The 15,241-nt window shown below is 56.3% G+C and overlaps 1 protein-coding gene across 1 annotated transcript in view; it reads left to right on the forward strand.

The window, feature by feature from the left end:
- The window catches only part of FBLN1 (fibulin 1), an 81,269-nt gene extending 67,725 nt beyond the window's left edge, over positions 1–13,544 (forward strand). The window contains exon 17 of the mRNA XM_034643580.1: positions 12,738–13,544. Coding sequence (XP_034499471.1) covers positions 12,738–12,877 — 140 coding nt within the window. The 3' untranslated portion in view covers positions 12,878–13,544. The remainder of the gene's footprint in view (positions 1–12,737) is intronic.
- Positions 13,545–15,241: the final 1,697 nt, after the last annotated feature.

Raw genomic sequence — 15,241 nt, forward strand, 5'->3', positions numbered from 1 at the left:
GCCAGCTGTACCCCCTATGGGCACCTGCAACTTAGGGGGACTGTAGGCTGGGCAGGGCTCTGGCTGGAAACATGCTTTAATCATGACCTACAAATCGGAAGGGAAATTCAGATCCCACTCTATTTGTGACTTTGTTTCTGGGAAAGCCCTCTGGTCTGACAGTGTGTGTGTGTGTGTGAGAGAGAGTTCACGGGTGAGCTTATGCGGGTGTGTGTAGGCGTGGCTGTAGCCAAGTGTCTAGGGCTGTAGGAGGAAGAGATGGGCGTGTGTACGCACACAGGCTTTGATTTCTGAGGTGTGTGATACTTGCTGGCTCGGAGATGGGTGATCCTGTGATATCGAGGCTCAGCTTCATGTCCCAGTGCAAAGCCACCCTGGGCCGGGGCCAGGATCTGGAGGTTTTGCTCACGGTTTTGCCGAGGAGTGGAGAAGTCACCCAGTGCCCCCGTGTGCGTTCACTCATCCCTGCGCACAGAGCCCTTTACAAGCTCGACACTCGTGAGCAGCCCCTTCACCTGTGAACGCGCCTCATGCTGCCTTGTGGGCCGGCATCGCTGTTTCTATAAGAAAAACCCGAAGGGCTGGCCCTGGGTCCTGCAGCCAGCGAGTCTGAGCTGCAGCTAGAAGGCTGGTCTGCAACGTGCCCTCTCTGTTCTTGGTCTGCCCTGAGTTCCCTAGCCTCATGGGCCGCTCTGAGGGACCCTGGGTCCCCCGAGAAACCGAGGTGCTCCTGGTCTTGCTCCTGGCCCCGTGGCAGCTGGTCCTGCACTCAGTGACGTCGGAATGAAGGGTCACGTGATTGTCCCGCTCACCTTAGAGATGGTTTCTGATGTTAGGTGTAGAAGGGATATGCCTTAATTATAGACGCCCATTAATGCAATTAGATGAAATGATGATGTGAAAGCTCCTAGCAGTGCCTGGCCCACAATGAGTGTGCAGAAAGGCAGTCCTGGTGGGACCTGAGGCTTCTGCGTGGACAGAGGTTGACAGTCCCCACTCACCCTGCTGTCTGCCCCCAAGCAGGTGTGTGCCGACCAGGGCACACACTCCCTCGTACAGTATGAACTAAAAACATTTTCACTTCGAAATAGCATTCCGAATTTCATCTGTGAGTATCAGGATTATTACTCTATTGCAAGTTTACCATTTGAAAACTATCAGTCGTTGGGGTGGCCATTTTGGGGCAAAACGTGATAGAGTCTCTGTGGCTGCAGCCCGAGCACTGGACTCGGGGTAAGACATTCTGGGCTTGATTTTTGCTTCCCTGTTTCTAGCTGTGTGACCTCAGGCAGTTCGCCTAACCTCTCTGAGCCTGTTTTCATCTCAGCAAAATTGCCATAATACTTGCCGTGCTGGGTTGATAACCGACTGCTGGGAGGACCGGAGGGGATGTGCGTATTTGAACACGGCTGGGTGGGTTGTTAGGGGATAAATGAGCCCCGCTGAGGAGCCGTATGGAGCTGGAGTGGGTGAGACCTTGGTGCCCCCGAGGGAGCGACAGGTCAGGATGAGGCAGTGCCGAGAGGGTTCACCCCAAAGCAGCTCCAGCTGCCTGGGAGCCATCCCTGTGGCCTGGGCGGGCAAGACAGGCCCAGCCAGAAGCAGGATGGTAGAGGCCGTGCCTTCCAAGTTCTGCCATCCTTGAATTATCTTGCTCGTTCAACGAGAACATCCCGGGTTCCTACTCTAGGCCAAGCTCCAGGCTGGGTGCTGGGCAGCAAACTTAAAAACCAAGCCACCGAGCTTGCTTTCGTGAAGCCGCCTCCTAGCTTCCCAAGTATCCTGCCATCGGAGCTCCTGTAGGCCCGGTACCTGCTAATGTCTCAGAGGGAGAGAGGAGTGGGGTGTGGCAGAGCGGCCACGTCCAGCTGAATATGTTGTGCACTGCAAAACCCAAGGGGGGTACCTTTTGCAGCCTCTTCCATGTGGAGTGCACAACATACTGGCTCGTACATGGCAGCCCTGGTACAAGAGCTCGTGAGCGAAGATCCCTAGCTCACAGCACCTCTACCCCCCCCCCGCCCGGGGAGCCCTCTTTCAGAGCAAAGCACTTGCTTGCCCAATCATCTGGCTTCAGGTCACCGTTGGCTGTCCCAGCCAGCAGGACGCAGATCACCTCTTTAAAGTCATTACCCCCTAAGGGGTTAAACGTGTGCTTCTGACCCCGTCCCGCAGTCTGATTCGGAAAGCTGGGCCCAGGATCAGTACACATTACAGATGACATTCAGAAATTCCGCCTAAAAACAACAGTGCGGCTGTCCCTGCCGGGTGATGAGTGATTGGCCCAGTCCCGGCATTCATGGCAAATCCCAGGGATTAGGCGCCCTCTCCTCTCCTGGAGGCACAGCCCGCCCGTCACCCCAGGCCACACCCTGGCCAGCAGCCAGCATGTTTCCCAGGTGACGGCCAGCAGCCTCGGGCAGTGATGGGCTGTGGCCCATCTTCACCCTGAGGCTGGCCGCAGGTAGGTGGGACGTGGGGGGTGGGGGAGGGTCTCTTGAAGTTGACAGGATGGAGACGGGAGGCACAAGCACTTCTTGTGCCCCCTGTGCCAGAATCCCATGGAGCAGAGATGGGGTGGCGGGCGTGGGGCCCGCTGCTGTGCCTGACCTCGTAACCATGCTCAAATGGCAGCTTTATGCCCCCAAAGCCCTATGAGGAGGACTCTTGACCGTTAATTTCGTGGACACAGACTCTCAAAGGTCACCCCATCACACAGCTGATGCCCCTGGGCAAGCCCCCTGGCTCGCGCTGGACCCTCCACGGGCTCGGTGGGGCTCAGGGCTGTGGAGTCCACCGGAGTGAGCACGCGGGGAACCCTGCTCCTGCTCGGACTGCCCTAACGACCCAAGCTGGGCTTTCAAGGCTGACTCTGGGTGCGGAACCAAGGCTCTCACAGCTGGCTGGGCTGAGGCGATGGGGGACCCCATGTGGGTCCAGCGGAAGATGTGAGAAGGAGACCGATTCAGGGTGTCGTTGGAAGGGAGGGACGTTTTGCTATGAGTTGAATGTAGGGTGGGTAACCCCACAGATTTTGGCCCGAAAGAGAGAAGACTGGCATTGCCATCTGCTGAGATGGGAAGGCCGAGACATGGCAGCTTTGGGGAGGCCGGAAGGTCAGTTTGGACATGAGTTTCAAGACACCATGGCCCCCTGGAGGTGTGCAGTGGAACAGATGAACCTGGGAGACGTTTGCATGTGGATGGTGGGCAGAGCTCACTGAGGGAGCGAGTGTAGACACAGAGGGAAGAGGCCAAGACGGGGTGCCACAGCCCTCTTGCTCGAGGTCGGGGCGAGCAGGCCAGCCTGGAGCTGTGATGTCCTGGAAGAGGGGAGGGCGTTTCCCAGAGGAGGGCACGCCCACCGGATTCGGTGTCGCCCAGGCCACTGGTGACCTTGGCAAGGCCCTCCCGGTGGACAGGGTGGAGGGGAGACCCTCGGAGCAGGATTGCTAGAGGCTTCTTCTGGAACGGGAGCAGAGAAATACTTGTCCCCGTGGCAGGGCCGAGGTGCTTACGGCCTCATGAGTTCTTGCTGGACTTGCTCTTCCAACAGTTATGACTTCCTGGAGACGAGGACCTCCGAGGGGCTCATCTGTGCAACGCCTCCCTCCAACACCCTTTTCGTTTGTCTTTCTCGCACACACGTGTGTGCACACACCCACCACACACACTAGGAGGTCACCCAGGCCAGGCACCCGGCAGGCTGCAGGGCCACCTGCACCTGCTGACTTCCAGAGTCACCAGGGGGCTAAAGCGAGGCCAGCGCAGACTCAGCGTCCCCCGAGGTTCCCCCAGCGATCGTCTCTGTCCAGCCAGAATGATGGGCGAGGCTCCTACTGCTGCTATCAGGCGCCTTTGGAAAAGCCTTTATATCACCGGGCACATTCATAAATTGTTCTTATTCAAAGACAAATACCAGAGTGTTCCAGCCAAATAGCAGTAGAGGCGAGTCATCCCAACTCAGGAAAGAAGAGTCGGATGATGACGCGAATCTTCCAGCCACCTCACCTCCCAACTGTGACCGTGCAAAGGACCCAGACGCCCACTGTCACCCATTATTGGGAAGAGCATTTCCTGCAGCCTCGACGTCGGGTGTTTCTGAACGGACTCTGCGAGGAACGTCCGCTCCGTGGCCGAAACTGGGGACCCCAAGTAGCGTCCGAGTGATCACCGTTGTCGGATGAATAGCTAACCCTCCGGGGCCCTTGCTGTGTGCCCCGCACTCTTCTGGCCCATTAGAGATGCTACTGACACAACCCCGTGACTGGTTCTCCCCATCCACGGAGGAGGAAACTGAGGCCCAGAGCAGGTTTGGGCTCAGGGAGCTGAGTCAGGAGTGCACACAGGGTGTGGGGGCTCCATGTGGGGTTCCAGGGCGGCCTTGGGCAGGGCGAAGTCCTCTTCGGGGTCCAGCCCAGTCCTGAATTCCTCTGCATCTGTATTTCTGAGCACACCCCCCAGACTGTTCTTGCCAGGCCGGCTTGTCCTTCAAAGTTCAGCCGAGACTAACTCCTTGGCGAAGCTTCCATGGGCTGTCAGCGCCCGGTCTGGGGTGAGCACTTCTCCCGAGCACCACCAAAGCCTCTTTCCTCGCTTTCCCAGCCTCTGCGGCCCCGCCATCTATGTCTGACTTACCCCGGGGGCCGAGAGCTCCGTGAGGACCCGCAGCAGCGCTGGGCAGTGCTTGTAACGGCTGCATCCACACAGTGCGTGCCCAGGGCACGGGCTCCGTGCTTGCCGAAGGAAAGAGAAGAGAGGGCACCGTGCGCAGCCAGCAGTGGGGGTCCGGGGTGCCCACTCTGCACTCGACAGCTGCACACGGGGCCGATGTCTTAATTCCCGGGGCCTTGATCACCTCCGAAGAAGGAGGTCGTGTAGCAGAGGGCAGGCCTTGTCTCTCTCCGGCACTCCCGGGTCTCTAATTCTAAGTCCAGTTGGCAAGACTGGTGCACACCTGCCTTTCCGTGTCCTTTGTGCACCCTGGGGGGACTGTGAGGGGTTCAGTGTGGCGGGGGCAGAGTGCTGAGAACGCGGGGGACCCAAGCCAGGTGAGCTCCACCTGCTGTGAGCCAGGGGCTGGGGTGGGGGAGATGCGATTCTCGGCAGAGCCACAGAACAAGCCCAGGGTCGGACCTGTGTTCTAGAAGGCTGGCTGTGGCCGCAGCCGGGGGTGTGCATTGTTGGTGAGGAGGAAGGTGTTGTAAGGTCAGGCCTGACCCGAGGCAGGGCGGGGTTGCGGCTGGAGCAGAGAGGAGGGTCTGGAAACTCTTGCAGATGGAATTCGTGTGCCTCTGTGGCGATGGAAGCCAGGGGCCCATTGAGGACGGGTCTGAGTTCTCTGGAGATGGGAGAAGAGCGGCAGATTTGGGGAAAGGGGGCATCTGAAATCTGAGCGGCTGGTGAGCTTGGGTCTGGGGTGGAAGGACCCCAGCGGGCAGGGGGTAGGGGCAGGAAATGATTTCTCATCCCTTCCGTCGTGGGCACATTTTTGGCCAACTCCGTTAAAGTCGGTGTGTTAGGCGTCGAATCCCTTCCAGAAAAGCGTCTGGCCTCCTCTTCCTCTGGTGAGCCATGCAGCTCGGTGGAAGGGGCCGCGGCCCAGGGCTGGCTCTCTGATGCTCTGAACTCACTCACTTCCTAGCACTGAGCCGGTTTCCTCCTCCAGGAGCACAGACAATGAGGTTGACATGAGGAAGACTAGAAGGTGGATGGGAGTGGGCTTCCCAAGGACAAAGCGTTGTAGAAACGTCAGCTTCCTCATCAGGGGGGAGGCCAAAAGGTCCAACGCGGAGAGATGTTGCTTTCCACATTTCTCCAGAGGGGAAGGGTGGCCTCCGGGGGCTGCCTTCCATGCGGCTGCCCGCAGCTGCCCCGTCCAAGCTGCTTCAGCTCCCGGGAGGCCCGTGGGGGGAGCACATTTATGATAATCGAGAAACATGGATGGTGAGTTCTGCGGAGACATGTTGAGTGCCATTTGGTATTTTAAATATGCAGCCCAGACACCTATCCCCCTTCCTTCCAAGCACCTGCCGGGTGTTTCTCAGGGCAGGAAGAGAAGATGGGGTGTCGGGAGCTCAGTTCCTCCACTGCGGTTTACAGATGCCATTGCTTCATGGTTCCTTTCTACCGTGCTTGCCCTAGAGGTATGACTCAGCCGAGGGCAGCACATTCTGGAAGTTTCCTCCACGTCATGTGGAACTGTGGGGGGGGGACGCAGGGGGATGGGAAGAGCTGGGCTTTGGGATCGGTCCCAGCTGGATGGCAGCCAGAGCTGTGCGCTGTGTGACCTGGGGCACCTGGTCCTCCGAGCCCATTCTACTCCCCCTGGGAAGGGAGGGGACAGTCTGTTCCCGACAGCACTGTGGTGGGGACCGAAGAAGCCATGGACACGTGGGAGCTACCCATTTCCCCTCCCCTTTGCCTGCTGCGTGTCCCTCTCCCAGCCCATCCATGCTCTCGTTTTGGTGGTGGTGGTGGTGGTGTTTTAAGTAATCTCTAGGCGGACATGGGGCTCGAACTCACGACCCTGAGATCAGGATCACACGCTCCTGGCTGAGGCAGCCAGGAGCCCCATGTAGTGTTTTGCTTTGTATGTACCCACAGTGTAGTCTTCGTTTTCTTGAGTTCTCCTCTTCGCCGTTGGTCTGTGCTCTTAATCCTTGTCTGCAGGGATCATTATTTGTAGCAAGGAAACTTCACGGAGACGTGGGTGACGATGGGCCCCTTCCCGCTTGCCCGTCATGTCTATGTTTGGCGCGACCATGTGGGTCTCCTCTGACCTCCCAGTTCTCGGTCCCAGCACCTCATCCTCACGGACCAGCACCCCTCCTTCCTCCCTTCTCGCGGCTCTGCGGTGGCTGCCAGCAAGGCCAGAGAGTGAGGCCTGGCTCTTCCTCGGCCCCTTTCCCCAACCGGACGATGCCAGAAAACTCGGTGACCTTCGACCACTGTGCATTCTTTCTCCCCATGCTTTCCTTTCCGGGTGATAATTTTCCACTTTATAAACTGCTTACTGCTTTCGTGTTCAGTTCGTTCACTCACTCGTTCAGCAAACGTGGCCTGAGTGCCCCTGTGTGTCAGGCACAAAGTAGGATGAAGGACCCGCTCTGTGCCACACGCCAGAGACGCAAGAGTGGCCAAGAAAGACGGTGCCGTTGGCCTCCGGACTTACACAGCCGTGGGGAGACTGATGACCCCCCACGAGAGCAAATAGCTCTGTAACCAGGTTTCAAGGAATGATAGCTTCTCACTCTTTGTATTATGTCGGCGTGTGACTCGCTTGCCTCTGTCTTTCCTAAGCCGGATCTCTCTTAAAATCACGGTTAATTTCCACTGACATGAGATCATCACGAAGTCTCTTGACGCATCACCTGGTTTGTTAAAATCCTCTCTGACAACCCCGTTCACGCTGTTATACTTTGTCAGTTAGAATCACAGGACTTCTGGGTTGAAGGCTGACCTTGAGAACGCATGGTGACTTGCACAAGGTCACACCTCTGGTCCGTGTGGAGCCAGCACCGGAACCCGAGGCTGTGATCATGGGTCTCTTTACAGATTAGCATCTCGTGTCAGAGATGAGACCCGTGCAGAGAGCCACAGCTGCTTTCCGTCGTTTCCAGCAGCGGACGGGCATTCGAGTGCCACGCCAAGCAGCAGACGCTGGGGGGCGGCTTCGAGGGCCAGGAGGGCCGACCACAGACCCCACGGGATGACCGAGGTCCCCGTTGGACCTATGTGCTTCATGTTGGGCTCCCGGATCCCAGCACATCAGCTGCAATTTACAAAGCAGAGACGAGACGTGAAGGTGAAGTGCCCGAGGGACCTACATTTTTCCAAGGGAAAAAAAAGGCTTAATTATATCTTTAAGAGGCACAGACACGCCGAGGAATACCAGCAGCGTCTGAGACCCGAAGCAGAAATGCCAAGGACGAGGATTTGGAAGATTAACACAGTTGAACTCGGCACCGTGGTCTTTTTTTCTTTTTCTTTTTTTTTTTCTGGGGCTCTGGAAAGCTGGGGAGGTAAACACCCTGGCGGGTCAGACGGACATGCCAGGCATAACGGAAATGCACCCCTCCCTTCGGCCTGCATTTTGCTGCTAGACTGGTCATTAACTACTGTCCTTCAGAGCCTTCCGCGTCTCCTCTTTCCTTCAGGACAGAGTTTTGTCTTCCTTCCTAGATGTGGGGGGCCTCAAGGACTGCTGTCCCTTCTTTCCTCTTGCCTTCTTTCTCCCTCTGCCTTTATTCCACTCAGTCGTCACGATGGAGCTCCTTCTGTGTCCTGCCTCAGGCCCTGTGCTGGGGACAGTGGGATACATGAGTTGCAGGTGCTGCCCCTGGAGGGGGAGCTGACTGTAGCTTCCCTACCATGGGCAGGTGTGGCGTTACAGCCAAGGGGGGACACGGTATCAGGTACCCCAGGGCTGGGGAGGCTTTATGAAAGAGGACCTAAGAGGTCCAGCTGGTCCCCAGTGCCTGGCACATAGCAGATGCCAAAATCACATCTGCAGAATCAAGTTGAGGCAGGGAATTGGGCCCCCAGGGAGGCTTTCCGATATCTGTGGTGCCACAATGGGCAGCAGGTGTCTCCCTTCCTCGTTTCCTTGCAGAAGGAAGGTTGACGGTGGTTCTGAACGAACACTGTCTAGAGTTAATGGTGGCGAGGAAGCCAGGAGACTGCAGACCCAGACTCCTGGTTCTGTGAGACTGACGAGTGTGGGGTCCTGCAAGCAGGCCGTGACCCCCTCCTCAGCCTCATCTGCCTCTTTCCCCACGATGGACACGTTCCGACAACTGGCCCGAGCCATCATACTTTGGCGGCTTGTGCAAGTCCTTCCTGCTTCCTAGGCTCATAATTATTCTTCAAACTCCAATTTAAATGTCTGTAGAATCTTTGTTAAAACACATTAGCGTGACCTCTAATGGGTGAATGGATGAATGGATGGGTGGGTGGGTGGGTGCGTGGGTGGATGGATGGGTGGGAAAGCTGTAAAGAAAGGAGTGATACGAGGAGATATCCTGGGTTTGGCCAAAGGGAGAATGAGGAGGTGGAACTCTAGCTCGAACTATCCTGGGAATGGCGAGAACATGTTCACCCAAACCAGAGCTCCAGGGAAGTGTGGCTGCGCAGAAGACGTTGTGGTCAGGTCCACAGAATGGGTGTGGTCTGGAAAGGGGGCCCTGGGATAGCTGGGATTATGGATAGAGGTGGGGATTCCGTGCTGACTTCAGGTTGGAGGGAAGGGGTAGAGAAGCTCCTGGTGAGGCGGGGGGTGCAGGAAGGGGCAGGCAGGAGGCACACCTCTGAGCCCTGCTATGTGTACTCATGATTTCTTGTTTCACACTTGCAGCACACGTATTTGTTCCGCCTTAATCGTTTTTCTTGTTCAATGCAAAGACCCTGTGGAAATCCCGGCTCTGAATGTAACCTGCAGCATAAGTCAGGCCCACCTCCCCCCACCCCGGCCCTTCCCGGCGCCCCTGCCACTAATGCAGCCCCTGGCTTCCTTCCACGCCTCTTTGTCTCAGCACTCAGCTGCGGCCGAACAATGAGCCACTCACTGCATGGCAGAGACCAAACCTCGAAAAGTGCCCAACATGATGGATTTAGATGCAAACACTTTCTACACATTCGGGGCTTTCCTTTCGGTACAACTTTAAAATCAGTCCAGTAAAAATACTCAACACTTGCTCTATTTTGCTGTCATGCAAGAATTCGGCCATACTTTGAAAATCGGATCACATTTAAGCTGAAATTGCAAAATGCTCTTTTGCTGTCCGGTAGTCATTTCTGAGGGAGAAGGAGGAGGACGTCCTCGTGCTTGTTTTGTTTCTGATTTGAAAGGTTGCTGTTTTTAATCCCTGTTTCACAGAAGAGCAAATTAAAACGCAGGAAAGTTAACAAACTCTTCTGGGGTCGTACTATCGTTCCCCGTCCCCACGCTGAGCTACGAGGACAGCCCAACATTTCCTCTACGTACTCACTCAGCGCAGTCCTTGGCAGGCTTACACAACGCCCAGAAACTTCCGTGGCCCTGAGCCGTTCATGCTATTCAGATGCGTGGATATAATTATTTTATAATGTTTATATTTTACATATAAATGTGTGAGTACATTTTATATTTTTATGCAATATTCATAAACATATTTATATAACAAATATATAGATATACATAAAAGCTTCTATAAATTCAAAATACATATTATATACATAATATATATAAGTAAGATTTTAATATATTTTAATAAGTATGTTTACATATTTCATATTATGCAGTTACATATTTGGCATTATAGTAATAACATAAAATTATTTATAATATATATTACATATTAATTACATGCTATATAAATAGAATAATGATAAATAGAAATAAATACATATCCGATCGTAGCTTGCAGAAATGTACTCTCCATTCCACTGCTCCTCTGTCCCAAAATAGTTCTCAGGCTCCCCCAGCCTCTCACCTCTTCCCTGAAGACCCGGAAAGTCCTCTGAGCGTGGGTGAAGTCAGGAGGGAACCCAGGTCACAGAGTCTGGTCGGCAGCACCGTGGGCCTCAGGCCAGGGCCAGGGGAGAGGAGAAGGTGACATGGGGGGGCACGGGGGAGCCCCCACCGACCCAGCCCAGGTTCTGTGCCCAGGGAGGGGCGGGCGGGAGTGGCCGGGTCATCGGGGGCCGCTGGCAAACGGAGGGCCGCTGACAAGCCCGCGTCTTTAGCAGCGAGCCGAAGATGTGCGTGGGCGTTCACCCAGGACAAAGCTGCAGTGTCACCGCCGGGCAGGGGCAGAGAAAGGGTGCTGACAGCCTGCAGAATATCTCTCCATCAGAGCGAAAGCCCTTGTTTACTTAGAATAGCCTGGAATTCCACCCCGGCTGCTGGGCATTTCACTTTTGAAACATAAGCCCAGAGAGTGAAAGGGGGAATGGCACACCCGAATTCCCCTCCTGAGCGTGAACTTGGTGTTCCTGACCGGGAGCCAGCGCGGCTGCAGAGGCCTTCGCGAGCCTGCCGTCCCCCACCCACCGCCGAGCCTTTGGTGCGGGCAGAGGCGGCCGAGGGCGCTGCCCCTGCTTGGTTGCTAGGTCTGGGGCGGGCAGGCAGCAGTCTGGGGCAGCCAACAGCACGATTGCTCCGCACGTGGGGGTGGCGCCGACCCAGGCTTGCCCTCTGCCCGTGCGCTGCAATGGTGCACCGGCCCCACGGCTGAGAGGCGCTGGTCCCCTCTTCCCACCCCCGCCGTCAGTGACCTCGCCTCCCCGGCTTAAAATCAGCCACGACAATTGCACAGTCCGGTGGGAGAGCCACCCCTCTACGGCATGCAACCTGGGGCAGGTCCTAGAATCAGAGCAGGCGGGACGGAGAAAGGACTTCGGATGTCAACAGCTGTTGGTGGCCGCCCGCACGGGGGACCCATCGATCTGCAGACTTTGCATGTGTTGCTTCATCGGCAGGGGGGAGCCCCTCCTCCAAGAAGCCTTCCCTAACTCCGTCAGACTCCATCGCCTCTCTTCTCCTCTGCTGGACTTCTGTTCCAGCACTGCACTTAACTTAGCTCCTCCATGGACTTTGAAACTGGGATACTGTTACTTTCTCTGTATCACAGAGAACGGCTCCCAGTGTCTGTGGAGGAATGTGCGAGTGGGGGTGAAGATTAAGCCATCAGTCCAGCACGGGGGTGGCCCCGCACACCTGCAGCTCATCCCTCGGGCAGACGCTGTGCTGGGTCGTCTGGATTGGGCGGTGCAGAAACACAGGGTCACACGGAGCAATCTGAGGCCTGGAAAGGGCAGCAGTGTCTCCACAGTCCGGCCCGGGTAACGCCCACCCTGGCCCCACCCGTCTCATCGCAGAGGGCAGGAAGGTTCGCTCTGAGCCCTTGGATTTCCTGCAGAGGCCACATGGTGCCAGCAAAGCCCAGCCTGGAGACAGGGAGATGGCTAGGCACAGGTTTGGGGAGAGTTACAGAATGCACTCTTACCACCTAACGCAGCGCCCCTGCAAATCTGCAGGGTGCCTCGAGTGGTTCCCTCTTCCAAGCTGAGCTTAGTCTGTGCCCTGTGCCCTGAGCCCCAGCAGAGGAGGCTGCTGGACATGGCCTTTGTGTGGTCCCTCCGCTGGTCCGGGTGGAACCCCCGCCACCCCCAGCCGCTTCACATGGCAGGTTTCTGCTTCCCTGGAACGGATACCTGCCTCCCCTCTGCCACCTGTCCTCCTGCCGATGGCCCTGGCCAAGCTCCGCTGCTCAGGCTGGACCGGCTCGGAGGCTCTGTGGGCAGGGGCCTCTTGCTCGCCGGTTACCAGCAACACTGAACAGTGAGTTCAGGTGTCACCCTCCACAGCGGCACGGACAGGGAGGGGTCCAGGGGTATGTCCTGTGGGGACGGCTGTGCTTGGATAAAGGGTTTCCAGGACCCCACCGTGAGCTTCAGTATCACAGGAGAGAGGACACGTCTGCTTCTCTTCTTCCCCAGGGTCAGAACTGGGCACAGTGGGTTGGAAGGAGGGGGACAGGTGTCTACTGGATATCCACTCCACAGCAGGCCTGCTTCTAGGCTCTTCCAAATCCTCTGTCGGGTAGATGGCCGGAATGAGCTCACTGTCATTTGTCCCTGGAGGTGGAAGCAGAGCCCAGGGGCAAATGCTGGGAGGTAGGTGCTACTCAGGGGACTCAAACATCCGGCTCAGCATGGGGTGCAGGAGGTCTCAGTTGCCTTCTGTTCTCTCCCCAGGTGTCGTGCGCCAAGTGCGGCCCATCGTGGGCCCATTCCATGCCGTCCTGAAGCTGGAGATGAACTACGTGGTTGGTGGTGTGGTGTCCCACCGAAACGTTGTCAACGTGCACATCTTTGTCTCCGAGTACTGGTTCTGAGGGCCTGTCGGCGGTGCAGCCACGCCTGCGCTTCCAGGCCAAGTCATTGCCATGACAACCATGCCTGTCCCTGGTGACATTTCTTAAATCGATGTATTTGTTTTAGTGTTAGGCCAACATGTATTAAGCTGGGCCAGATGAGTAAGTTCATCTGATGTATTTTGGTATTTAAATAATGAGTCCAATTACTCAACTGTTTGTTGAAAACCTTGCTTTATTTTTTGAATGCAAAGGTTAAGGTTTGCTCCCTTTCTCTGCCCCGGGGGCTGGGCATTGCTAAGGACCAAGGAAAGAAAGACATTTTTCAGGGGGCAGCCAGTCCAGATGCCAAGAGAAAACCAGCTCTTGCACTGATCGTATGAAATTTGACATTTGGTACTTTTCTTTTGCCAGTTGGATGCTGTATGTCCAATGACACGGCTGCTGGTTTGTAGCAGGTGTGACCAGCTCTGCCCAGAAGCATCACGACACGATGCCTCAGGGAGCATTTAGAAGGTGTGTTACAGCTCTGTTAAAGCAGAGAGAAATTCCTCGGGAAAGACAGAGCCTGTTAGGTTTGTGTGTGGACCCTGCATGGTCAGCAAGGAAATGGCTGGGTTTTCTCTGCACCTGCATCCGTGTTTTCTTATCAGAGGTGGGAAAATAAACAGTTTTGTGATCCTCCTGATGGCCTGTGCACGGCAGTCTTTCAAAAAAGGGGGTCAAGGGGCGCCTGGGTGGCTCAGTTGTTAAGCGTCTGCCTTCGGCTCAGGGCGTGATCCTGGAGCTCTGGGATTGAGCCCCACGTCAGGCTCTTCCACTGGGAGCCTGCTTCTTTCTCTCCCACTCCTCCTGCTTGTGTTCCCTCTCTCACTGCTGTCTCTCTCTCTCTGTCAAATGAATAAATAAAATCTTAATAAAGGGGGGGGGCAAACTCCATTCCTCTGTGAAGCCCTGCGTCAGAAGAGACGTGGACAGGCTGGGTTTACAGGGTGTCCCGACACGCTCAGCGTTGGCGGTGGGGCCAGGCACAGCATCTGCTCTGCAGCATACTGGGACCCACCGAGATTCAGTGCCAGGGCCTCTGGCTTCCACACGTGCCTCTCTGGATCGTCCCCAGGTTTATCCCATCTTCTTCGGCAGGGACCCTGCTTGTGGCTCAGACCTCTTTCCTCCCACGCTCCAGCTCATCTCAGCAGCCTGGACCCTGGCACTGGCTGAGCTCTCAGCCCCACACAGGACATCACCCTCATTGGGATTTCAGCGTGGCTGGTGTTCTGGTCATTTAAACGAGCAGTACTCCATCTCTGCGGGATGGGGTCTCTAGCTGCCTTTGGGAAGTCCCTGCATTTCTGAGGTCACTCATTCGGGGCTTTGGTCTCTCGAAGCCGGGCAAGGGCCAGCTAGGCACAAGACCTGCAGGGCCTAGGCATCTTGAAGTGGTGGGGAGGGGAAGAATGGGTGTGGGCCCGGAAAATCCAGGGGGCCATTCAAGCAGCTCTGGATGCCAGTGAATTGGGGTCTTGGCAGGGAAGGGGAGACCTGGGATCTGATCCCAGGAATGGAAGCCTCAGGGTGATGGGCAGGAAGTGAGAAGGCCACTTGGGGTTCTGGTTTCCTGCCCGCAATTTGGGGGACATGTCTTCAAGAGCCAGGCAGTCAGGGCCCAGACGGCCAGGGACGGAGTTTTCTCCTGCTTGCTCAAGCCCGTGTGGAGCAGAGCGCAAGGACAGAAGCAAGGACCCCTGGGAAAGGCCTTCCCTCTCTCTTTCTAGGGGTTAGGGTGGGAGCTGCCATTGGTGGACAGAGTCACATCTCCTGTCTTCGATTGGCTCTCGAAGGAGCATGTGACCCACGTTGGCCAATCAACCTTCCTGAGGGTGGGCGGCAGAGGAAAAGCACAGAGGGCAGGGAGCTGCCCGGAAGAAAAGCAGAGGGGAAGGGAGTGAGCCGGGCCCTTGCCCTGCCTGATTCAGAGCCAGAGAGGCCGAGTGGGACCTCACCTTGGCAGGCGCCAGCAGCACAGGTCACCGCCGTCCGCCCAGCCTTGGTTTCCGCGCCTGCAAAGTGGAGGCAGTGATCCCTGCCCGGCCGCCCCGCCCTCCATGGCCGCCGCAGCGCGGGAGACGAGGAGCGCAGAAGGGCTGTGCACCTGTCAAGTGCTGCGTACCTGTGTCCGATCTTAATTCACTCATCGTTGAAGGTGGTGATGATGATGATGATAGCGATGGCCACTGTCAATCAAGCCACACCAATGCGCTCTGCTTTTCCTTTCCTTTTTTTTTTTTTTTAAGATTTTATTTATTTATTCAACAGAGATAGAGACAGCCAGCGAGAGAGGGAACACAAGCAGGGGGAGTGGGAGAGGAAGAAGCAGGCTCACAG

The sequence above is a fragment of the Ailuropoda melanoleuca genome, chromosome 15 (assembly GCF_002007445.2).
Source record: "Ailuropoda melanoleuca isolate Jingjing chromosome 15, ASM200744v2, whole genome shotgun sequence".
Classification (NCBI taxonomy): Eukaryota; Metazoa; Chordata; class Mammalia; order Carnivora; family Ursidae; genus Ailuropoda; species Ailuropoda melanoleuca.